We start from the raw sequence: 27,303 nt of genomic DNA, 5'->3' as shown, positions 1-27,303 counted from the left end.
GTTATGCATTTTTGGCCACAATACCACAGAGGTGATTGTGGTGCCTTTCCCAATGAGTCATATCAACAGGTACATGATGTTGGTATGTCTAATTACTGGTGATTTTGATCTTGACCACTTGGTTATGGTGGTTTCTGCTTTCTGCTCCACTTTAAGGTTAATAATTTTTTCTTTTAATTAATAATTATCTTGAATTGCTCATTTTAGACTATGCCAGTGTCTTGTTTTTGCTTGATCTTGTGCTCACTAATTTTAGTATTCCTTGGTGGATCTTCCCTGAAACAATTATTACTGTACTCTAGTGGTCATTTTTTAAGTTTCCGTCATTCCTTTTGCATTTATTATTTGAAATTCTTCTATAAGAAAGAGCTGTCCCTTCTCCCTCATGTATTTATTTATTCAGTTACTTTTTACATCAGTCTAGATTTGTTTATTTTAGTCTGTGAGTTCCAGTCCAGTATTTGTTGTTTTGTTGCTCAAATTGTTCCAGCTTTGGTTATTGTGAACTCTTTAGGTTGGTTCCTATGCCTTTTGACATGCCATCATCCTTTTCAGTTGTGTTTTAAAGAAATTTAAAAATGGGAAAAAATATTTTATATTTACCCATGTATTTACCACTTCTGGGACTTTTCATTGGGTAGATCTGAATTTCTGTCTGATATTTTCCTTTTGCCCAAAGAGCTTTGCTGTTATTCTTATCTTTATTTCTGTGTATGTAAAGTCTTTTTTTTCCTCTGTGTATTTTTAATATTTTTTTCTTTGTACCTAGTTTCCAGCAGTTTGTTTACAGTGTGCCTCTATTTGTTTTTCTTTATATATCTTCTGCGTGGAGTTTATAGGCTTCTTGGATCTGTGGATTTATGGTTTTCATCAAAAGTGGAAAGATTTTGGCCATTGTTTCTTGAAATTTTCCCGTTTTTAGCCCCTCCTTTGCTTTTCTAGTCTCTGGATCTCAAACTACATGTACATTATATATATCTCTTTATATTGTCTTTTAGGTCATTGATAATCTATTCATTTTGTGTGTGTGTTTATTTTAGATTGTTTTTATTGCTATTTTTTATATTACTATGTAATTTCTTTCTTAGTATCTAAATCTATTGTTAATCCTATGCAATGCAATTTTAGTTTTAGATATTGTATTTTTTACCTTTATACATTCCATTTGGTATCATTTTTGTTCAAGTTTTCTTTTGCCTTGAACGTGTGGAGCTCATTTTAATAACTTTTTCAATGTCTTTGTCTTCTAGTTCCATCATCTATTTTATTTCTATCTATCCTATGGAATGATTTTTCTTCTGGTTGTGGGTGATGCTTTCTTGTTTCTTTGCATGCTTTTAATTTTGATTGGATGTCCAGCATTATAATTTGTATATTGTTGGGTCTTAGATTTGTTATATTCCTTTAAATAGTGCTGGGCTTTGTTCTGGCATACAGTTAAGTTACCTGGAGTCAGTTTGGTCCTTTTGTGGCTGGCTTTTAAGCTTTATTATGGTGGTTTCAGAGCAACCTTTAGTCTAGATCTAATTTAGCCCCACTGCTAAGGCAATGCCTTTCTGAGGACTCTCCTTGATGTCACTGTGTATTATGAGATCTTTTCTTTCTGACTGGTAGGCACTCAAACTATTCCCAGCCTATGTGATTGCTAGCAATTGTTTGGGCTGCTGCTTTCTGCTGGTTCTTTGCTCAGCCGCTGGTAATTTCTTTTCACATATATACAGATCAGTACTTAGGCAAAGACTGAGGGATTTTCCTGCAGATTGCACAGATCTCTCTTTTTGTTTCTCTCTTACCTCTCAAATTCTGCCCCCAAAATTCTAGCCACCTGGACCTTCCTAAAGTTGGACTTTTTGCCACAGCTCAGTAAGACTATTGGCCTTTATTCAGTAGTCCTTCTCTGCTTTTTGTATGACCTGGATCATGCCTAGAGGCAGTAACCTGGGGCAGTCATAATGCTCATATAGTTTCTTTCCTTGATATCAGGGATCGTAGTTGTATATGGCTGTTGTCTACTGTCTACAAACCATTTTCTCATATACTTTTCATTTTCTAGTTGTATCATGGCCAGAAATGGAAGTCAATCTAGAAACTCTTGATTGTGTAGTATAAGTGGATGATATTATGACTGTGGATTCTGTTATTGGCCTCTAAAAAATGTTAAATTTTATTCTGATAGGTCATTAAATTACTGTTGAGTCACTTTGACCTGGTAGAATCTTGGATTTAACTCTCTTACGGTGGTTCTGTTTGGTTATGTCCTTAAACTCAGTGCAAATTCCTTATTCTTGAGATGTTTTCTTTACTCGTATAGTATGGCCCTTTTGGGATTCTGTCTCCTGACCCCTCTAACTTGGCAGGACTGAAATTCCAAAATCTTATCTACCACGGATGGCAGCTGTCCAAATCTCTGCTCAGCTCTTTTAGCCTTCCAGCTGTTGTTTTCCCCCTGGGCTCCTTGCAGTCTTCTCTCCCATAGGTGTATTTTTGGAGTCAGTCAAGGATTTGAGTGTGCGCTATATGCAGATTTGGAACTCAACTTTTTGTGATTTCTTCCTTTCCGTGGTAACCAACCTTGAATTCCAGCCACTGTCGTAACTCTGAACCTTGTCCTCTGGCTTCTCAGGCCAAGAGGATTCTGGCTTTCTACTTGAGATTTATTTTCCACAGGCAGATTTGTTATTAACTTCATGGTAAAAACCTCACAAATGTGGATCTCGCTCAGCGTGATTCCTCTATATTAGTTATCTACTGTTGTGTAACCAATTACTCTAAAACATAGCTCTTAAAACAACACTCGTTTATTATGTACAGTTTCTTTGGTTCAGAATCAGGCACAGCTTAACTGGATCTTATGATTCAGGGTTTCTCAGAAGGTCTCTCAATCAAGGTGTTAGCCAGGGCTGGGGTGTCATCTGAAGGCTTATCTGGGAAAGGATCCACATCCACGCTCACATGGTGATTGTCAGGATTCACTTCCTATCCAGTTGTTCGACCAAGGGCTTCAGTTTCTTGCTGAGTGTTGGCTAGAGACTGCCCTCAGTTCTTTGCCACATGGGCCTCTCCAATGTGGCAGCTTGCTTCATTAAAGGGTGCAAGCTGAGAAGACAGTAGAGAGAGTGCTAGCAAGATGAAAGTCACAATCTTTTGTAACCTAATCACAGATATGACATCTCATCATCTTTGCCATATCCTCTTCATTAGAAGCAGGTCACTAAGTTCAGCCCACACTCAAGGGGAGAGATAATTATATAATGTATACGATTATACAAGATAGGGTCATTGATGCCATCTTAGAAGTCTGCCTACCATAGTTCTCTTTTTGCAAGAGTTGAGTCCCCTCCATTTTCTACCTGCTTTTGGTCTCTTCATGCTTTTGTACAGGGTTTTAAAAATAATCTGTCCAGAGTTTAAATAATTTATCCAAGATTCCACCATTACCATTAGCCAGAAACCCAATGTTTGACTCTTTGCAGATATTAACCCCAGCTTTCTCTTTAGGACACAAATGTTCTATCATGATATTTTCTTCACACTTGTATGTTTTATTTTTTCCCTAATTTACCATTAGATATTTTACCTAGATGTCTCACTGATATCTCAAATTCAGCATGATCAAAGTATAACTCCTCACTAGAAACTTTGCTTCCTTTTGTGTCTGTTTCTCTCTCTTAATTGCATCATTGTCTTCTCTGTCAACCCAGGTTCAAGATCTTGGAATCAGAAGATTACTTTTTTCTGTTCTAGCTCTGGTCAAAGTATGGCCTACTTCCCAGACAGGTGCTGGACTACCAATTTTTTGTTACTAGTTTGTCACCAGTTAAGAACAGAAAGTGAAAGTAAGGATTTAGAATCTTGTAGAACAATTTGACATTGTTGGGGCATCCAAGCATGCAGTTTTGTGTTTTATAAAATGTTGGTCCACACCAGTTGAGGGGAAAATAAAACCCCAAAACTGGGCCTTCACCATATATAATTTGAGAATCACTGTTCTTAGAGCATTCCTATTGCTTTTTCCATCCATCTTAGTAGATCTTGTAGTGGGCCTGTTCATTCCACTGCTATTGATTTAGTGTAGGCCCTCATATTATTTCATGTGTGCTAATTGCAGTAGCTTCCTAACGGACTGTGCTTCCCAGTTCTGCCTTCTCCAGTCTATCCATTCAAATCTATGAGAAAATAGTTTTTTTAGTACAGCATTCCGATTATCATGCTTTGCTCAAAGTTTAAATTGTGCTTTATGATTTGATCAAAGAGTTCCAGATTCCTAAGTTTGATATTTAAGAGTCCAGATCTCTTCCCTTCCCCCTTCTCTTCATCTTCTCTTCCCCATTTTCCTCAATTCCCCTCCCATACCCTGTTTTTCAGTTCAAATGTACACTTGATTTCCCCCCTCAGCACTCTTATTTCCAGATTCCTTTCCCTGCTTTATTTTTGTTTACAGCAGTTACCACTTCCTGTCACTTTAGTTCCTTATTTTCTAATTCCCCACTCCACATACACTAAAATGTAAGCTCCATGAGAATAGAGACTTTGTTTTGTTCACTGCTTAATCTCCAGTAGGTGCCCAATAAGTGAATGAGATGGTACCTTAGGGATAAAGAACTTTGACCATGAATGGCCTTGAAGATCCAGAAGAATGGCTCTTTAATAGTGAGATTTCATAAGCAGGGCCCTCTCCAGCCTCCCTCAAATCACATATAGTCTCCTGCTAATTTTGAATTTCGTGAGAACAGTATTTAGTGTATTTTAGTCTGTTTGTATCTTTAGTGCCTAGTGTTGGTCCTGGTAAAGAGAATGCGCACGTAAGAATTTTTTGTCTGACTGACCGAATTAGTAGTCTTATAGCAATAATTTATCTTCTGTTATGTTTTAGGGACATAGTATATTCAAATGTTTGTATAATAATGTTCCTTTGTTACTGATCAAACCCCACAGATTTAGTTTTGTCATTTATTTAATCAAATGTTCATTAAGCTTCTACTCTGAACAAAGCCTTATGTACATTTTTAATTTTTTTTTCTTGGTGAGGAAGATTGTCCCTGGGCTAACATCTGTGCCAGTCTTCCTCTATTTTGTATGTGGGATGCTGCCACAGCATGGCTTGATGAGTGGTGTGTATGTCCTCACCCAGGATCCAAACCTGCGAACCTTGGGCTGCTGAAGTAAAGCACACTAACTTAACTACTATGTCACCGGGCCAGCCCTGAAAATATTTTTAACATAATTAATAAAAGTCAAAGATTATTCTAAAATAAGATGTGAAAAAAATTGGAAACTTAGAAAAGTGCCAAATAATCTCAAGAATTTGGTATTTAAGCATTTTAATTACTTACAGTCTCCAAAAGGGAGAAAAAAAAACTTTTCTCCTTCTAAAATTGCTTTTCTGTTGTTTGAACTTTAGTTCAAACTATCTAACTTCTGGATATCAGGGGCCATGTGTTCCGCTGCTTTTTGCATATGGAACACTGCCTGTCTGTATCACAAAATGAAAATGAGTTTAATATGTTAGAGTAACCTGGGAAACTATGTTGCTTAGAGAAATAGAAGGAAGAATCCAACATGAGTCTAGTCAGTGTTATCTTTGAGAAGGGATATATCCAGCATACTTCATTGTCTGGATATAGGGTAATGTCATGCTTAAAACGTCTTGGATATAGTCTGTGATCTTTGCCTCCTCTAAAGACAGGACAAAAGGAAAGTAAATTTTTCAAAATGGAAATAGTTTAGACTTTAGAGAACTTCCATAGAGAAAAAACACATTTTACTAAAATATGCTGAAGATCATGCATCTAATACAAATTTAAGAAATGCCTTTTTCTGTTTTTCTGCCATGATTTGCATTAAGCAATGTCCAAAGTAGGGGCTTGGGCCAGAGACTCTTTTTTTAAACTTTTTATTGGTATAACAACTCAAGATTGTTTACAAACTGTAACCAACTTAAAACTGTAACCAGCTTAAAAACCAGAACATCAAGACCACCTAGGAAACCCCTTTAAATCACTATTCCGGTCAAGGGTAATCTAGTACCCTGACTTCTACCGATATACATTAGTTTTCCTTGTTTTTATATAAATGGAATCATAACATATGTATGTTTTTGTGTTTGACTTCTTCCACCTGGCTTTATTTACCGTGTTGGTGTATATAGTTATTGTTCATTCTCATTACTGCATAATATTCCATAATGTGAATATACCACAATCTATCCATTCTGTTGTTTGGTAGTTTCTAACTTGGGGCTAATACAAATAGTGCTACTATGTTATAGTAGTGCAAGTCTTTTGGTAAACATATGGACTCATTTTTGTCGAATATTTGCCTGGCAAAGGAATTGCTGAGCCCATGATTTTTTCACCTCCTTATTTTCCTTATATTAGTTCTTTTCCTTGGAGTATCTACGTAGTTCCTGACCATCTTTTAAAGTCTAGCTTTCTCCAGTCTACTCAGCCAGAATCCTGCTTCTCTATTTACCCATCACTTTGTGTGTGTAACTCCTATTTTATGTTTACAACATTCTGCTTTTTATTGTATTTTTATGTAGATCCTAATTTTCCAGAATAGATTCTAAGTTTTTTTGAGGGCAAACACCGTCACATTATTATTGCCTTTCCATAACGCTATGTTATCTCCTGTAAAGGTATAGTTTCAGAATACAACCACCACCATTACATACCTATTAGAATGGCTAAAATCCAAAACATGGACAACACCAAATGCTGGTGCAAACTCTCAGTTGTTGCTGGTGGGAATGCAAAATGGTACAGCCACTTTGGAAGACGGTTGGCAGTTTCTTAAAAAACTAAACATAGTCTTGCCATACAAATCCATCAGTCATGCTCCTAGTTATTTACCCAAATGAGTTGAAGACTTATGTCCACACAGTAAACTGTGCACAAAGTGATTTTAGCTGTTTTATTCATAATTGCTAAAAATTGGAAGTGACCAAGATATCCTTCAATAAATGAATGGATAAACAAACTGTGGTACACTCATACAATGGAGTATTGTTCAGTGATAAAAAGAAATGAACTATCAAGTCACAAAAAGACTTGGAGGAACCTTAAATGCATATTGCTGAATATGAAAGAAGCCAATCTGAAAAAGCTACATACAATGTGGTTCTGACTATAAAACATTCTGGAAAAGGCAAAAGTAAAATATCACTGCCAGGAGCTCTGGGAGAGGGAGAGAGGGATGAATAAGTAAGTGAAGCACAGGGGATTTTTAGGGCAATGAAACTATTCTGTATGATACTGTAATGATGGATACATGATAATATGCATTTATCAATGCCCGTAGAACTGCACAACACAAAGAGTGAATGCTAATGTAAACTGTGGACTTTTAGTTGTTAATAATAATAATAATAATGTATCAGTGTTGGTTCATCAGCTCTAACAAATGTACCACCTAATGCAACAGGTTAATAATAGGGGAAACTATGTGTGGGGAAGGGAACGTATGGGAAGTCTCTCTACTTTCTGTGTAATTTTTCTGTAAACCTAAAATTGCTCTAAAAACCAAAAAAACACTTGTTACCCTCACCCCTACCTTCTTGGTCAGAGCTGAAGTCCTTACCTTAGTCTATAAGACCCTAAGTGAATCTGACTCCTGGCTACTTTATCTCCTACCACTTTCTTCCTTGTTCATTATTCCAGCCACATTGGCCTTCTATTGTGTTTTGAACTACTCTTCTTGCCTCAGACTCTTTGTGCTTGCTGTTCACTCACCATGGAACACCCTTCCCCCAGATATTTCCGTTGTTTCTTCTCTCTCCCATTATTCAGGTCTCTTCTCAAATACTATGTCATCAGGGTTACTTTCCCTGTCTACTTACTATCGACCTCTGATCTCTCCTTCCCCCATCACATTCTTTTACTCTTAACCTGCTTTATTTTCTTTTATAGCACTTAATAATTCATCAACTTGATTATATGTTAATATTTATTTTTTCCTTAATAAAATATAAGTTCTGTGAAGGCAGGAATTTTATATTTTTTCTCTTTTGTATTCTCAGCCTCAAGAATAGTGTCTAGCACATGGTAGATGGTTAATAATCATTGGTAGAATAGATGAATGATGTCCATGTTCTCTCTGTAGGCAAATTTATGTGGGAAGTCAAATTTAAAATCAAAAGCTTGCTTAGTAAGTATGGAATATGAGTCATAAGATACATAATATTAATGGATGATGTCATCAACGTGATAGCATGATGCATTCATTTTCACTAAAAGATGTATCTGTTCCACAGACAGGAAACTTCTATTTATGGGTTGGAAAATGCTTTTCAATAAACAATATAGGAGAGATTGCTAGTGTTTACCTCTTGAGTCTCCCTTTTTTCCTCTTGGAATTTAAAAATGTATAAAAACAGTTAAAGAAACATCACAAAATACAAATGTATAAAGTGGAAAATAAAAACCACTCTTAAACCCAGCCAGAGACAAGTCACTGTTAATGCCTTGATCATTGTCCTTAGAACCATCTGAGATGGACTTATATTTTGTTTTGTTTTTTATAATATTTGGATTATATGTGGTGAAACAAATGTTTAAAAGTACTGTATAACTGGACAGTATAGAATAGTAAATAGCATGAAAATATTTTATGAACTGCTTAAATATTTAGTATCCTATTTTTTGCAAATTGTAACTAGGCTCTTATCCTGGCATGGTGCTGTCTAGTGAAGAAGTTATTGTATACTCAGAATTTTCAAATGTTTCTGATTATTTGAATATGAGTAAGAGGAGCTTGAACAGGTATGAGTGTTACTGTAAAGAAGAGAGATCTTAAACATTTTCCCCCCACATTGTGAAAAGGTTTTGTTAATTGCATTAAATAGGAAATTTTGGATTAATTTTGAAAATAATTTAGATTTTCATGGAAACTATGTTTTTATAAATGATAAACTTCCCAGAAGTTTATTAGATTTTTTTCATTGGACTTAATTCCAGTGAAAAATTCAATGTTCTTAAGAAAAAAATGTTCTTCATTAGTCTTCTAAAATTTATACATGGATTTTTGGGAAAATCTAAAATAATTTTCAAGTTTAACTCACAATAATACATAATTTAGTTGTGAGTTTATTGTATTTCATGGACTAATACACCAAATTTTAAAATTTTAAAATCATGTTAGTTTTGTGTGCTGATGCTGTTAAAAACGTTGTCACGTTTCCTGAGTTTTAAGCATTTTCAAAACCTTTAGGAATTACTAGATTATGAAAAGGGATATTAGTGTTATTAGATGACATAATTCTTAAAGTATCAGTATTAACATGGTTTCCTGACTTTGCAGAGAGTTGTATTGCTGGAGGATAATTTTCTGGAAAGAAAATATGCTCAAAAATATTGTTAGCATGTGGGGATAAATCAAAAGGGATTTAACTTAATTTGAGTCTAGGTGATTATATTTTGCTTTTTAAAAACATTTTTTAGTTTTAACATTAGATAGTTTTATGCAAGTTCCTGTCCTAAGATGCTAGTAATTAATCTGTTTCTATGTTCACTGGCATCCTGAATACTGAAAAAAGCCCACACGGGTATGTTTAGTAACATAGTGTTGTGTTCTGTTTTAACCTAAGAATTAGTTGTTAGCATTTAATCAGTAGAAAATTTTATATGAAAATTTAGATTTCCAGCTTCTCTTGGAAAGTGTGAGGATTGGACAATATTGAACTTCCTCGTTCCAAGATAGTAGTGATTCTCAACCAGGGCAATTTTGACAGTGTTAGAATAGAGGACATTTGTTAATGTCTAGAGACAGTTTTGATTGTCATGACTTGGTGGGGAGGTGCTATTGGTATCTAATGGGTAAAGACTAGGGATACTGCTTTCATGCACAGGGCAGCTTACTAGAACAAAGCATTATCTGGTCCAAAGTGTTGTAGTACTGAAGTTGAGAAGTCCTGTAATATAGCAATAATTGACCTGATTGAATCACAGCTTTCCTAATGGGCTAAAGTTCGCCATAATCTCCTTCTAACTTGCTTTGTTTACTTGCCTGGACTCGATACATTTTTGGATTTGTACACCTCCCTTTAGGGTGGTGGAAGTTACTTTACTGGAAACTGAAACCACCTAAAGTATCATTTATTAGGAAAGATGATGGCAAATACAAAAAATGTTTTATTAGTCTGGCATGAACAGTATTAGAATCCAAATTTTATTTTCTCCAGTTATCTTCGTTTATTTTTTCAGTTAACGTGGTACTATGTACTAAGCACTGTACTAGATAGATATGGAGGAGATAACCAGATGCATACACTTTAAGGATTATTCTGTCTTGGAGAATTGTTCCATTTATCGTTATGTAATGCTTTCTAGATCCCTGATAATTTTCCTTACTTTGAAGTTGACTTTGAAATTAATATAGCTTGCTCCAGCTTTCTTTTCTTTTTTTTTTTTTTGATGATTGGCACCTGAGCTAACAACTGTTGCCAATCTTTTTTTTCTTTTTCTCCCCAAATCCCCCCAGTATGTCGTTGTGTATTTTAGTTGTGGGTCCTTCTAGTTGTGGCATGTGGGATCCTGCTTCAATGTGGCTTGAGAAGCGGTCCCATGTCTGCACCCAGGATCCGAACCAGTGAAACCTCAGGTCACTGAAGGAGAATGCATGAACTTAACCACCTAGCCACACTCCAGCTTTCGTTTGATTAACAGTTGCGTTATATTTCTCCATCCCTTTACTTTTAATCTACCTGTGTGTATTTAAAGTGGGTTTTTCAAAGACAACATACAGTGGGTCTTGTTTTTTTATGTGCTCTGCCAGTCTCTGTCTTTTATTTAGTGGATTTATATTAATCACGTTTAAAGTGTTTATTGATTTAATTGGATTAATAGCAACTATATAACTGTTTTCTAGTAGTTGAACTTGCTCTTTATTTCTTTTTTTGTCTTTTACCATTTTTCTGCCTTATCTGATTTTAGTTGAGCATTATATATTACTCATTTTCTCTCTCCCTACCATATCATTTATGCTTCTTTTAATTTTTTTGTTATTTGTATGTATGTTTGTGGTTGCCCTGGAGTTTGCGGTATGCGTTTACAGCTAATATCAGTCTTTCAAGTAACTCTATACCACTTCATGGGTAGTGTAGCTACCTTATGACAGAATATTCCCAATTCCTCCCTCACATCCCTTATAACATTGCTGTCATTCATTTCATTTATCCTTAAGCTGTAAGCACCCAATATATTGTTGCTATTGATACTTTGAACAAACTGTTATCTGTTAGATCACTTCAGTGAGAAAATAAAATATTTTATCTTTATTCCTTCTATAATACTCTTCCTTTCTTAATGTAGATCCAAGTTTCCCACCTATATCATTTTCCTTCTTTCTGAAGAACTTCTTTTAATATTTCTTGCAAGACAGGTCTACTAAAGACAAATTCCCTCAATTTTTATTTGAGAAAGTCTTTATTTCTCCTTTACTTTTGAAGGATAATTTCATTGGATACAGACTTAGGTTGGTGTATTTTTTCCCTCAACACTTTAAATGTTTCATTCCTTTCTCTTCTTTCTTCCATGGTTTCTGAAGAGAAGTCCAATGTAATTATTCTTGTTCCTCTGTAGGTAAGGTGTTTTTTCCTTCTAGCTTCTTTCAGAATTTTCTCTGCCTTTGATTTTCTGTAATTTGAATATGCTGTGCCTAGGTAGAAACAGGAGGGGATTTTTCTCCTATCTTTACCCTGAGAACCTGGGATGGAGCTCCTAGACATAATGCACAAGGATTTCAATTTCTCCACATCCTTGTCAGCACTTGTTATTTTCTGTTTTTTGGTTGTAACCATCCTAATGGGTGTGAAGTCTTACCTCATTGTAGTTTTGATTTGCTTTTCCCTAATGAGTAGTGATGTTTATCGATGTTTATTGATGTTTAGTCTTTTCATGTGTTTATTGACCATCTGTGTGTCTTCAGAGAAATGTCTATTCAAATCCTTGGCCCACTTTTAAATTGAGTTTTTTTATTGTTGAATTGTAGGAATTCTGTATATATTCTCTATATTAATCCCTTAGTAGATACATGATTTGCAAATATTTCATCCCCTTCTATGGGTTGCCTTTTCACTCTCTTGATAGTGTCTTTTGATGCACAAGTTTTTAATTTTGATGAAATTCAATTTATCTGTTTTTTCTTTTGTTTATAATATGTGCCTTAATAATGTGCCCCGCACCCATTTTTCAGCGTTTTATATACTTTGTTTGCTTGTCTTTTTTAGTATCTCCAACCTCTGCCTTAAAAATAAAAAAAAGGAAAATTACGAGAGAACCAATATATCTGTTATAAATGTTGGGTTTTTGAAGACAGAGTAACACTAAGAATAATCTGAGTTGCCAATACTGCCCTTTCAACCAGAATGAGAAGGAGAAATGTACCTTATTTTTTATCTTTTTAGAGTACTATTGAGAAGGAGTTTTTGATTTATAAATCTCCATTTTTATATCTATGTAACATTAGAACATATGCCTATTTGAGAGCATATATATTTTGAGATAGAAGGTGACCCTCAAATTGAACTCAAGGTATATCTGATATTATTGTGTTGAATTTGGTGAAAAAAGTTAGTGGGCTCTTTTTAAAGTATGGAATATACAAATGTAAATGTTTATAGTTGAATTGGTTACTTAAATTTAAATATATATTTAGAATATATATATAAAAAATATATATAACATTATATTAGTTTCAGTTGTACAACAATAATGATTCAATATTTGTAAGATATCATTTTCAAATAAGAGTTTCAGATTTTGTTTGACTTTTTCAGAAAGAAAGTATAATTTTAATATAGAAAATGAAGCTTTTCTTTCAGTATTATTTAACATATTCTTTAATAATTCTTATTAAATTTTTATGTTGGTCAATTTACAGGTGAATTATGTAACCTCATTACGCTGGATGTAGCTCACAATCAACTTGAACACCTTCCAAAGGAGATTGGAAACTGCACACAAATAACCAACCTTGACTTGCAGCACAATGAACTGCTAGACCTCCCAGATACTATAGGTATGAGGGGAGAAAGAAGATATTGATAGTCATTTATAGCTACTTGGACATTAGAAAGACTGTTTTTGATCCATTTTGATAAAAATTAAAAGATTAAAATTTAACATTGTCAAAGTAGTAAAGCTTCTAAAAGATGTATTTTATAATTGCTTTTTATTTCCATTTTCTAGCAGAGAAACTAATTAGGTTTTAGGAAATGAGCTCACTTGAATTATAAAGAAAATAGAATATTGAGTCATATGTGTATATTCTATTATAGGTCTATGCTTAAATTGCAGAATGGGTGCATTTTCTGTTTTTTTTTGTATTTCAGAATGTCGCATGCTAAAGTAGACCACACTGAAAGATAAAACCATGCCGTTTAGTTTTTAAAACAAGGCCAACATAGTTTAAAGTTTCATCTGTAGTACTGAGGGACTAAGAAGAGAGATGTCTTGAAGTGGAAAATGTGTTACGAAGACTTAGCCAAACTACAGAAAGTTGAATTATGCTTACTGTGATATTGTTCTATATTTATATAGTCTTGTTTATTTTTCTAAATGCCCACACATTTATACAAACACTAAATGGAATTTTTAAAATTTTGGACACCTTCTTAGTTATTGGTGTGGTATAAGGATACTATAATGTTTATTTAGAAAAATTACATCTGTACCTATTTATATAATTTCAGTAATGAATATTTATAAGGTTCTATTACTAAATCATTTGAGGCCTATGGTGATGTTATCTTTTTCCAGAGGGGTTTTTATTTGCTTCTGTCAGGTGTCTAGGGGACCACTTTAACCCTTCCATGTTTTAAGACTTGAGATGTTTCTGGTCCCCCAGTCCTTCAAAGGCAGGCCACAGACTAATTGGAAGGTTGTTTGACTTTCAGTTTACCCTTAGTACCAGAGTGCAGCCCTGTAGCGTCCCAGATGATATCAATTTCTAGACTCCCCACCCTTGGCAGGCTCTACATTTTGACTCTTGGCAGAAACGTGCCTTAGCCGTTCAGCCTTGTCTTCTAGTTATGGAACTGCTCTCAGGACAAAATCCTCTCTAGTGTTTTGCTTGTTTCTGGGTTCACAACTGGTTTCTGGCCTGGTAATTAGTCATTATCTTGTTAGCTCTCTGATTTTTGTTTTAGAAGTGCTTTTAGTTTTTTCAGTAGGAGGGTTTGCTTGAATTACCTAGTCTACTATTACTTGAAACAGAAGCAATTGTTAAGGAATTTTTTAATAAGTTATAATAGACTATCTTAGGTTACATGAGAATTATTTCTTTATGGAAAGCAAGCTGAGACTTCTTCAGGATACAATAGCTAGCCATTAGAACCTATCGCTTTCTGATTTTTGGCTCAGAACCCTTTATATCACATTACTATTTGTAGTGGCAACAGATGAAGTATTCTAGTTAACTGGATTAGATTCATCTCTGAAAGGTAAGATGGTCTACAACACATAATGAATTTTCCTATTAATATTCATAGTAAATATTCTACAAAATTTCCTATATAAGTAAAGGAATCGGATTTCTGGTTCAATAGGGACCAAACACAATTATTTTTTTTGTTTTTTTAAAATCTATTGAAATGGCTAAGATGAACAAAGAGAAGTGACCCTTGAAGAAAAAGAACATAGAAAAGATATATACTGCATCTATAAAACATGATCAGGCTGATAGAAAAAGAAAACGAATAATACACTTCTTAGAAATAATCTTTGCCAAATTAAATTTAATGAAAAATATTGTACGATATAATGAACACTTCCAAAGACCAAAATAGTGATATGTAGGACAGGTGGAAGAAGTCCCCTAGAATCTAGAACAAAAAGATAGAAAGATACAAAATAAGTGAAAAGGAGTCATGGGAGACAGGACTGGAAGTTCTAGAAAGAGAATAGAGGTAATAGAATGAAGAAACTAATAAAATACTATTTTATAATATTTCCCTGAACTTGACAAAAACCCAGATGTAGATTGAAATTGCTTACCAAGAAGAAATAATGAAAAAATATACATTCTGGGAGAAGTTTTAAAAGTTAGATTTACTTAATTGTTTTGAATAAATTATATATTCATGTACAATGTTATAAAACCTGTCTTTGTCTAGTTTCAGTTTCAGGGTAATACTAGCCATATATTATAAGTTGGAAAGTGTTTCCTTCTCAATTTCTGGAACAGTTTGTATAAGATTGGTACTATTTCTTCTTTTACTATTTGGTCAAATTCATTGGTGAAGCCACCTGGGTCAGGATTTTTCTTTGTGGGAAAGTTTTTAAAAATTATTTCAATTTCTTTAATAGATATAGGGCTATTTAGGTTATCATCTTCTTGAGCAAACTTGATCATTTGTGTCTTTCAAATAGTATGTCCCGTTCATTTAAGTTGTCACTTTTAATAGGCATAAAATTGTTCATAATATTCTCTTATTATTTTAATATGTATAGAATCTATAGTAATGCTACTTCTGTCATTCTTGATATCGGTAACTTGTATCTTCTCTTTTTTCCTAATCAGTCTGTTAGAGGTTTATCAATTTTATGAATTTTATTATCTCAAAATTTTATTGATTTTTCTCTATTGTTTCTCTGTTTTTTATTTCATTGATTTCCATTTTGACCTTTATTATTTCCTTTCATCTGCGTTGAGTTTTATTTGTTCTTTTTCTAGTTTCTTACGGTGAAAGCTTGAGGTCCCCTTAGGTAGTGCTTTAGCAGCATCCCACAAATTCTGTTATGTTGTGTTTGCCTTTTTATTTTTTTCAAAATGCTTTCTAATTTACCTTTTTGTTTCTTCTGTGAACTTTGGATTATTTAGAAATTTGTTATTTAGTTCCCAATATTTAACAGTTTTCCAAGTGTGTCTATGTTACTGATTTTTAATTTAATTCCATTGTAGTCAAGACATACTTTGTGATTTGAATCATTTAAATTTGTTGAGACTTATTTTATGGCTCAGTATATGGTCTATCTTGGTAAGTATTCCATGTGCAACTGAATGTGTATTTCACTTTTGTTGAGTGGAGGGACATAGATGAGGCAATAAGTGAATTTATCCCTCCTGTCCTTTTTTGAAAGTTGTTCCTCCTAATTTTTGTTCATTACATTGTCAGGATATGTAACATTTATGGTATATCTTGTTATCCTAATCTCTATTTTTGTTGTAGTCTTAATTTTCCTCAACAGTTCTGTTGCCATAGTTGCCCCAGTCATCCCTTGGTTGGCTAAAGTCAGTCTTGGAATAGTTTTCTCAGAAATGGTTCATGAACAGTACTTCCCTAGTTCTTGTGTGTTTGTAACCTTAATAATTAAAGAACAGTTTGGATGAATATAAAAATCAATAGGGTCCAACTTCTTCTCCTTGAGTATCTTAGTAAATATGGAATTGAATATATAAAAGTAACAGGCCAGTCCAATTTTTTCCCATTGTAAATGACTTAATCTTTTGCCTGGCCACCCAAAGGGTTATTTCTTTATTTCTGAAGTTCAAGAACTCTTATATTTCTCAGTGTTGATCTTTCAGGGTCCATTTCCCTGAGATACTGTGGGGCAATCAACATATAAGTTTAATTTTTATTTCAGTATAATTTTCTTGAATTAGATATTGACATTTAGTTTGTGTTGTATGTTCTTGAATTGAAATGTATGTCTGCAAGTTTGCTTATTTTGAACAACCAACTAATTGGAACAATAAAAGAGAAAAGAAAGAATAATGCATAATCTTATTTTTCAGTGGAATGTCACATAAAAGCACTTTTAAAAAGCAACTTCTTCTATAAAATTAGTCTTGTTAGGCTTAGAAAGAAAAATAAAGGTTGTTTACTGCAAATCAGAGAGAGGAACCAAAATTAAAGATGTTTGAAATGTTGTAAAGTTAGGTTCTTATTTCTTTCATTGTGTCACAGTGTGTTTCTTAGGATATTATAGACTCTAGACATTTTATTGTTCCTTGAGCGTCTCAGACAAGTTTTAGCCTCAGGGTCTTTGTTCTTCTTAGTCTTTCTACTTACAACTCTTTTTTTCTTAATATCCACATAATTTCTTACACTCTTTCAACAATCAAATAGATATATAGGGCATGGTCATCGGTCAGCCCTGTTCTTACTCTCAAATAGTCTAACAATATTTTGTTATTTAATATTTGATACATGTTTCTGTATCTCTGTCTTGTTAATTAACAGTCAAAGTGGGAATGGAATTAAAGTACTAAAATGAATAGTCCTGGCAAACTGAAAGCATAGGTGGTGGTGGATGATAAAATCTTCCTGTTAGTGGCACTAGAGTCCTTTGGATTCACTTCCTCTGACAAAGGATAACTTCTTCATGTATACTTCTTTCTTATGACTTTAATTTTACATCTCTCTCTTCTATCAGAAGTAATTCTTCTGTATTTTTAGTTTGTTTATTAATCTTGTAGTTAAGATGTTATCTCAGAATAAGACACATGCCTCACTTATAGCACATTCTACGTGATCAGATTACAAATCTGTATTGAAAATCAGTGAGAACTGAATCATTAACAATAAGAAAAATTTAAATATTTTGCTTTTTATATGCTTTGATAGTTGTCAGCAAATAAAGTACAGCTGTTATCCCAAGTAATGGCAAAGTGAATGTCATGTTCATTGAAATTTTTTATAATATTGTACCATTTATCATATACCATGTTTATTAAAATAATTCTTTTGTCTTTCTCCATCCGTCTCATCCCCAGTATTTTGATTGTATAGCAGAAGGCTGAGATTTGGTGAGAAATTTGAAGATGTGGGTCTTTGTCTGTTACAGATCTCAGCAGTTTTAATTGATCTTTGAGATTCTCCCTCGCATTTATTGGAGACTAGCAATCCACCAAAAACAGTTAGTGGCTAACTTAATTGCAATATAGTTCTCCTGATACTTTTCTTCTTTTATCCTGGTCTACCTCTTGAAAAGTATAACTTAAAACGAAAAACAAAGAAAACACCACCTATCCTGGAGAGGTGCCCTACTCTCTTTTAGGGAGGGCACCTAAAAGACTGCCCTAGTCCTGTAGCTGCCCTACTCTCTTTCCTAGGGCTAAAGAATCTTGCTCTAAACTCACAATTGAAAATCAAGTCTTCCAGCTATTACTTTACAATCACTTTTCCAAAAATCACTTTATTTCCTTGCCTTTTCTTTTTTTTTTTTCTTGTAAGTAGAACAAGATTTTTCTTACCCCTTTCTTTATTTAACATGGATACTCCTAGAGTTGTTGTGACTCCTTGGTAGGAGTAACTGCCATTTACTTCCAGGCTGAGCAGTGCCAGGATCACTGACAGCTCATAGAATGTGGAGAAGAGGCAGAAGGAAATGGGGAGGGGGCCGCTGGTTGCAGTTGAGCGAGAGAGTGCTTAAAAACATACGCATAGTTTCTCTGATTTAACCATTAGTCTGCTCTGTTGAAGAATAAAAACTGTTTTATCTCTCATAGAAATATTTTCCAATTGAAGAATCAGCTATGAACTAAAGAATATATTATGCTTCATTATAAGAGTCATTTTGTTTCAGACTATGAACCTGATATCTTAAAGCCTTCTGAGATCTCTGGTGGTTTTATGAAGTCAGCAGGGGCTGAGGGTGTCTGAAGGAGAAAAAAATATTTTGTTTTCTATTTCTTCTCAAATTGAGATAATGGGAGAAGTATCCAACAAGACCTTGCCTTCAAGGCTGGAGCACAGAACAATTCACAGAGGTCGTCTTGCTGCACCGGGCTTTGAAGAACTGTTACAGTAGATTACGGTTATATCAACAAGTAGACTTTTAGTAATTAAGTTTTAGGTAATTACAGTGCAGCTTACATAAAACGACTTTACTAGTTCTCTTCTTAATGGTAGCATTCTTTTAGTTTTTGAAATTTAAGAATTTTTGCATTTCTTACTTTTCACTTTGCCAGTTTAATGTTTGGAAAAAAAGTACCTTTGACATTATTTCATTGTTAGAACTATATGTCTTTTCTGCTGATTTTTTGCTACTTTAAAAAAATAAGATTAAAACTATTTGAGTTAGTCTAACTCAAAAGTTACACTGAATTAACCTGAAGATACTGATTATATTTGCTGAAATCGAAAGCATCTAATTTTAATTCATAGCCATTTGATGTTGCCATATCTTAAAAATCTGACAGCATAAGAAAGCAAGCTGTCAAAGTGGAGCACAGAACAATTTACAGTCAAAGTTACCCACTTAAAAGCTAAATGCCAATAATTGGCAGTGATCAGCCTACGTTCATACACAGAAGCTCAGCAACATTGATTTTATTTCTTAGTTGCAATGGCTCAACATTAAAGCAACCTATGGCTTGATTTTTAGGTTGCAATTTAGCTTGTGGTTAAAACCACTCATTGAAAGAGGTTAGAGTTGAAACCACTGCAGGAGGTGAATCACAGTAAATGCCACACTTCTGATTTCACATTTTTTTCTGGCATAAGAGAGTTTTGGGATTCTATCCTGAATTTTTTCCATCTCTTTTATTTTGCTGACAGTAATGGATTTTGGCAATATGTGGATGACTCTTTGAACATGCCATGCTCCACAAAGTGATAAGGCCTTTGCAAATGTGAGTTTCTTCATCAGAATAGCATATTCTCATAGGTGATTTTTTTTTTAAAGTTTAGCCTCTTCTACTCCTCCAGAAAAAGAAAAAAAGGGAAAAAGAAAAAGGTTAGGAAAGTTGGAGGTATGATTTTTGTTTAAATAACTACTAATTTTGGTGCTAATGTCACGTGACAATTTCATTACATCATTTTCATTTTTTAATTTTTAAATTCTGGAAACCTGATTTTAAAAGTGAGAAACTTGAGTTATTTTAATTTTGGAAGAGGAGTTTCAGGAATTTGATTCTATTTACTCAGCTTTTGAATTGATAAGCATTTAGAATTTGGTTACCATACTAATCCTTGTTTCCAGAGAAAGCTTTTAGGTTTCAGTGAGAATAAAAAATTGTTACAGTATTGTATTCATCTACTATTCTACTGTGAATAGTGATTGAATGAGGCATGTCAGTTGATGGAACAAAATTATGGGGACTTTCCACTATTAATGAGCCCTTTCCTCTTCTGGCAGATTTCAAAGACCTCTTGGTGAATGCTTCAGCCATTTTATTACAATGGAACAGTTTTCTTCCATAAGGAAAGCAGCATTATGAAGGAGATAAAGGGATGGTCTTATTTATTTCCAGTTGTTTTTTAAGGTTGACTGCCTCTTTTATCTTCAACTTCATACAGCAAATTAAAATTTTATCAGAAGATTTTGAAGTTCTTTCTAGTCAGACATTATCACTGCTTGTAGGAAAATTTCCACTGTTAGCAGCTTTAGCTGTAGCTATAGTGGCCATGGGCATGGAATAGGCAAGGGATAAAATACTGATACCTTCCCTCCCTCTCCATTTTGAAAGGATATAAGTAAGTGGGCACTGTCTTTCACTTTTGTTGGTAATGAAATTGATATAGCCTTGTGGTACTATCTCTCAAGATTTAAAATATCTATATTTTCTGATACATCAGAAATATTTTCACATGTACACAAAGATATACATAAAAGGATGTTCATTATAGGATTCCTTTCTAAATGTTAGAAACAAATGCCGTCAATTGGGGAATGATTAAATAGATAATGGTACATACATATCATAGAATACTTTATAATGGCTAAAGAAAATGAAGTGTATCTGTATTTACAAGAAAATATTTCCATGACCTGTTATATGGGGGAAAGAATATAGAATGATCCCATTTATATAAAAACAAACAAACATTTAAAAATCCCTGTATTTGTATATGTGTAAGTAAATACTTAGAGAAAGCTCTCAGTAGGTACATATTAGACTACAAACTATGGTTACCTGGGGAAGAGAGTAAGATGCATTCATTTATTTTGTAATTAAAAAATTGTTTGGTGGGGTGAGAGGAATGCAGAGAGTTGAAATAGTTATTTTTTTCTTTCTGGCTGATATCTAAAAATGGGCTGCTTAGAAGTTGGATGTCCCAGGAAAAATGATTGTAAATATTTGTAGAAGAGTTAATTTGTATTCAGATAGACCAGGCAAATCTGACGTATATTTTAAATCATGTCCAGTAAAGTCTATGTTTCATAGATATGCAATTTTATAAAATGAGAATGAGTTAAAGAGGAGAGAGTTTTATGAGCTTTTCATATAATTTTAAGTTTTTGCATCTTGTTCCTATTGGAAAGGAGGACAGTATTGAAATGTTTTAGCTTCTGTAATTATCAAGAAAGTATGAACGGATGCTTGCTGTGTGCTTAGCACTGAAACAAAGTCTATGGAGAGAGAGAGAAATACACAGCAAGGTCCCTCACGTAAAAGATTCTCTGTCTATTGGGGGAGGTAACTAATTTATGAAAAAACTAACAACGTAAGACCAAATATAAATAAATTCCAATTTATGGTGAAAACCATATGCTACCATGCATTCTGTCTACCATGAGTTCAGTTTACAAGGAGATTAATAAGATCTTGATAGAATGGCCAGGGAAAGCTTCATGAACAAATGTGTTGGACTCGTATGAAATAAAAATGCATTCCATGAACACAACAGCATGGATAGTCAAACAGCATGGAGATAAGAATGAACATATCATGCTTCTGTGTCAAGAGAGAACAAGCTAACTGAAGCAAAGTCAATGAAGATCTTGGAGAACGATTACTTGGTAAGGAGCCAACTGAGGTTGATTGTAGCTCTGCCACTAACTAGTTGGTGACTTTGACAAGCTGGTGACTTATGCTATGGTCCACGCTGGTTACTCTCAGATGGCTCTTATTGCAACTTCTTGGGTATCTTTCTTATCTTTTTTTTTAATCAGGATGACTATCTAAAAGTTCAAGCCACCATGCTCTGTTTTTTCACAATTTACCTCATATCTTCACTTTATGGAGCAGATGAGCCTCGCAATGTAAAGTCTCCAAACGTCTTACCTCTACATTAGTGTAAAACGTCTCCATAATGTAAAATATTCACTCAAAAAAAAGAATGGTAGAAGGATACTGTAAGTTTTTAAATTAAAATTACTTTAGAATTATAGTTTTTTCTTTATCAAAACGATGTTTTTAAAGTACAAAACTTGGGAAAATTAGGAAAAATATAGACAAGTTCAAAGAAAAATTTTTAATCTTCCATAATTCTATCATGCAGAGATAACTGTTAGTTTTATGTGTTTTATTTCCACTCTTTTTGCATCCATATGTTTTTTACATTCTTAAGATCATACAAGGGGGCCAGCCCTGTGGCTGAGTGGTTAAGTTTGCATGCTCCACTCCACCTTCGGCGGCCCAGGGTTTCACTGGTTCCGATCCTGGGTGCGGACATGGCACCGCTCATCAGGCCATGTTGAGGCAGCGTCCCACATGCCACAACTAGGAGGACCCACAACTAAAAATATACAACTATGTACTGGGGGGATTGGAGGAGAAAAAGCAGGGGGGAAAAAAAAGATTGGCAACAGTTGTTAGCTCAGGTGCCAATCTTTAAAAAAACATACAAAATGCATTATTTTATTATCTTACTTTTTTCACTTAACATCATAACTTAGTCTTTTGCATCTTAAAATTTTTTGTAACATAATTTTAATAGGTACAGAACATAGCACACTATAGACATCATAGAATAAAATCATGTTTTGAATACCTGTTATTTATCAATCACTGTGCTAAGTGTCTTGCACACGTCGTATTTAACCCTTAGAGCAGCCCTGTCAGGTATTTGACATTATACCCACTTTATGGATGAGAAAATAGACTCAGTTAAATAACTTGCCCAGGATCACACAGATAATATAAAATCTCTTTTGTTTTTTCTATTACACTGTGATGCTTCCAATTTAAATAATTATTCATCTCTTCTTGAACACATAGGTTGTCCCTATTTTTGGCCATTAGGACTATGACTATAATTAACATAATCATAAAGTAGATTCTTTTATTTTCTGACAGCCCACCTTTTAAGTAACATTTGTATCATATTCAATGAAATAGTGCAGTGTTAGCAATAGTAAATATTATTCTTGCCCTCATTTCTAATCTCTAAGTTCTCTCAGGCTTTAGAAAGTCATCCAATCCTCTGCTTGAGTTTTTTTTTTTCCTCCAAAATTGACACATTTCACCAGAGTGTCATCAGAAAGACACTAGTGAAGCATCCTTAGTTAATGTAGAAAGCTCTTCAACAACAAAATTAACTTGTCTTTGCTAAGTGGTAGTTTTTATTATTGCTTTTGTATATTTGATTTTCTGCCTGTTGAAATCTTTTTTAATCAGAACCGGCAAACTCTTGGGCTAGTTTCCAAACATTATTACAGGAAAGTAATGTAAATAAGTATAGCATAACTCAGGAATAGTTCTAATTGCGGGAATTGAAATGGTTGCTAGGTTTTTCTGCATTGTATTTGGCTAAATTTATGGTATAGAATTATCGAAGTATTTTCATTACCAGTGACTAATTCTTACCTTGAAAATCGAAAGGGTAAAAATTAGTTCCATTTAGTCATTTCTTATAACTTAAATCAACTGGTTTCTTCAGCAAGATGGAACGATGCAGATGAGTGATAACTACATAAGGGTATGAAGCATAGTGACTGCCCTCCAGGCTTCACTTATGCTATAGGCTAATATATGTTTTCTGAAAGTATTATAGTAATGTTGCATCTAAGAAAGGAAGTTATTCATAGAGCTCCTTGAAAAATGGTCAAAGCAAAAAGAAAGAAATAGACAAACATCAGAATATTGCTGAAAGTCAAAAGGCATCAAAATATTTTTCTCCAGAAAGTTAACTGTGATATAGGCATCCACTTCCATAATTTCTAACACTGGTAATACTTTTTAATTTAACACTAGAGGCTACATTTGACATTTTAACCTGGCCCATCTAAAAATCTTATAGCAACAGCTGTAATTTGAAGTCAGAAAAGGAATTAACTAGCTATGACAAAGACATACATTGAACTAAAATCTCAATACTGTTACCTTTTTTTTTTTGGTAACAAAATGAACTTATTTTCTAATGTATATTGTTTGGAAAATTAAATTTTATTTAAACCTTTTATGATAGCAGATATCATCATACTCATCCATGTAACTTACATGTAGCTTGCCATGTAGTCTTGACAATAAAACTAGAAAATGCCTATTTTTCTGCTTTTTTTGTGTATTCCATAGTGGTTAGTTTGCACTCAAGCTGCATATGCTTAGACAATAAGAGAGGCTATAACTTTCACTTTGGTTTGTAATTTTTTTTTATTATTTTGAGAAAGTTTTTACCATCAGCTCAGCTTTTCAGGTATATTTTGGAATGTTTATATTTAAACTCATGAAAAATATTGAACTTTTCCGATCTTACAAAATAATTGTGCATCTTATATTTTAAATAATACCATTTTAGAAATTTGGAAATTTCTTTCTCAAAATTACATATATGTTTTTACATGTAACTACTTGTTCTGTGTTGCATCCTCATCACATAGATACAAATGGGATAACTATTGTAAATTTAAAATATGCACTACTTTGATGTTATTCAATTAGGCCTTATCTAAAAGTTATTTTGTTATTAAAGTATGCCAATACTTTCTAATAATTCTTCATTTTTAAAATTGACTTGTAGCTGTGTATTTCATTATTTCTCTAAGACAAGTGGACACAAAAGTGGTTTCAATTTCATCCTAATTGATACAGTGACTAGTGTGTAGTTCCTGGTACTAGAAGTTAAGGATCTTGCTGAAATAGTACTTCACAGTAATTCATAAATAGCTAGTGGATAGCTTGGTACAGTGACAGGCTCATCAGATTTTAAAAAGAATAAATTCCTTTTTTTGTGTTCACAGGAAACCTGTCCAGTTTAAGTCGTCTTGGTCTGAGATATAACAGACTGTCAGCAATACCCAGATCACTGGCAAAATGCAGTGCACTTGAAGAATTAAATTTAGAGAACAATAACATTTCTACTTTACCAGAGGTAAGAAGTGGATTAGGGTAAACTCTTGAAACAAGTCTACAAGATAATGAAGGAAAGACTAGTGGGTGTTTACAGCTACGTAACTAATTTGATGATTGTGATTGCTTAAATAATGAGTATGCTATGGATATGTAGCCACTACTAAGAGAAAAATTCCAAAAAAGAATAGGTATGATTATAGAAACATTTTATTTATTTATTTTTTTAATGTGCAGAAGGGAGAAACCAAGGTGGAAAATCAGTGTGCTATGTTTCCCTTTAGCAACATGTAAATCTTTCTCATGTCATTTTTGGAACTGGCAATAAAGGCTATTACGTAAAAGTTGTATGGCTGGTTTTAAAACTCAACTACCTCACTCAATTCAAGTTATTAAAAAAAGGTACTGTAGAAAGATGATAAATGAGAAGAATGAACTACATAGAAGGCACTATTTATTATCAAGATTAGTATTAGCTGCAACACTCCTGTGACCCAAATTATTACCCTGCTTATACAATAATATTAAACCCTCTTTAGCATATACCAGTCACCAAAATCTGTTATTTTTTTAACACATTATTTTTAATTTGGGTTTTGTTGTTTCTATTAGAAAAAAATATTTTCACTTATTTTGCTTAGAGATTGATTGGGCAAGATGCAATACTCTTTTTGTTTTTTTTTTAATTATCTTTCTCAACTTTACTTTTTCACTTCTGCCTTTCCTTCTTCACTCCCTACTGTTTTAGCATACCCAACAACTTGTATGTTTGCTTATGATTGTTCAAGCATAATATCTTATTGCAGTAATCTAATAAATAAAAGAATGGAATTGTAGACTTACGGATTGATTGAACTTTCCAAAGTCTTTTTTGTAACAATTAAAAATGTCTTATGTGAGTGGCCCTCTTATGTTTAGACTATTGCTAGTTTTCCTGTATGTGTGTGTGTGTGTGTGGGGTTTGAATTAAGAATAAAGGTGTTTTGGATGAATGTTTTTCATGCTTATGCTTTGATTTATAAAGAACAGTTTGAGTAGATGAAGCTATAGACTTGTAGCAATGAGTTTATAAAATAAATTTATTCAATTGATTTATTTCTTAGGGATACAAAAATAAAGTGGACCTATAATTTGGTTCCTATTAATCTGGGTCTTTGGGTTTTCAGAAAACAGCTTGATCAGAGTACAAAAATTAGTTTCCCAGAATTGCAGTTTCTAGACTGGACCAGTTTACTAAAACAACTATGACAGTATCTTACCTGTGAAGAAAAAGAGTACAATTGTTAGTAACAGTTTAAGTGGGATAAGGAATAGAATCCACAGATTGTGAATATAGCTACACTATCTGGATTTTTGTCTTTGTTTGATAGTGGTTAGAATGATCAAAGTGGGTGAGGTTCTACTGTTTAATGTCATCCCCTTTTCTAACAGTGATTCATCTTCACAATAAGGCAAACAATTAGCACATTAATTAGACCTTGTTGGGATTCTTTTAGAGTGTGATTTGTGAGCTTAAGTAAGATCCACTGCTTTTACAATGTCAGTATGCCTAAATATAAAGACTTGAGTCTGTATCAAGTTTCACAAAGTGAGAAATTTTAAAATTAATTTATATATCCAGTCTTATTGTCAATAATAATTATTGGATACCTCTTAGGATACAGACATTATGCTAAATACTTTCATATATAATGTTTTGTGACTGAAGTAAGTCAGGATTTATTTTGGATAAGAGAATTATAAAGAAGGCAGCCCTCGTCAGTCTGGCTGTGGAAGAAGGGGTGTACATGCATGAGTGTGTCTATTTAAACTGGCCTGTTTTCAGAGAGAAGCTATGAGGGAAACCCTTGATTGCCCTTGTCCAAATAGGGGAAAGCATTAAGTCTTATTTAAAAGTACTCTAGGGGCTGGCCCCGTGGCTGAGTGGTTAAGTTCATGCACTCAGATTTGGCGGCCCAGGGTTTGCTGGTTCTGGTCCTGGATGTGGACCTACTCACTGCTCATCAAGCCATGCTGTGGCAGCATCCCATATAGAAGAAATAGAATGACCTACAACTAGGATATACAACTATGTACTGGGGCTTTGGGGAGAAAAAAAACAAAAAACAAAAACGAGGAAGATTGGCAACAGATGTTAGCTCAGGGCCAATCCTACTCACCAAAAAAAGTGGGGGGCTGGGGGAAGGGCATAAAAGTAGTCTATGTGCTTTGGAAGCAGCATATTCCTAATGCAGATATGTAATTATCTGCATTTATAATCACAATAAAAAATCAATAAAATCCATGAGACAGCGCTTAGCCAGACACTCAAGCTGGGTTAGACAAGAAAAATCAGGAAAGTGGTTTTCA

The 27,303-nt window shown here is 33.8% G+C and overlaps 1 protein-coding gene across 5 annotated transcripts in view; it reads left to right on the top strand.

The window, feature by feature from the left end:
• SHOC2 (SHOC2 leucine rich repeat scaffold protein) overlaps positions 1 to 27,303 on the top strand; it is a 97,003-nt gene that overhangs the window by 56,704 nt on the left and 12,996 nt on the right. For all 5 annotated transcript variants that reach the window (XM_014851167.3, XM_044750965.2, XM_070483317.1 and 2 more), the window contains 2 exons: positions 12,877 to 13,014; positions 24,846 to 24,976. In XM_014851167.3, coding sequence (XP_014706653.1) covers positions 12,877 to 13,014; positions 24,846 to 24,976 — 269 coding nt within the window. The remainder of the gene's footprint in view (positions 1 to 12,876; positions 13,015 to 24,845; positions 24,977 to 27,303) is intronic.

Source organism: Equus asinus, chromosome 2 (assembly GCF_041296235.1).
Source record: "Equus asinus isolate D_3611 breed Donkey chromosome 2, EquAss-T2T_v2, whole genome shotgun sequence".
In the NCBI taxonomy this organism is placed as follows: Eukaryota; Metazoa; Chordata; class Mammalia; order Perissodactyla; family Equidae; genus Equus; species Equus asinus.
Note: the sequence above shows the minus strand (reverse complement) of the source record. Positions and strands in the feature narration are given on the sequence as shown.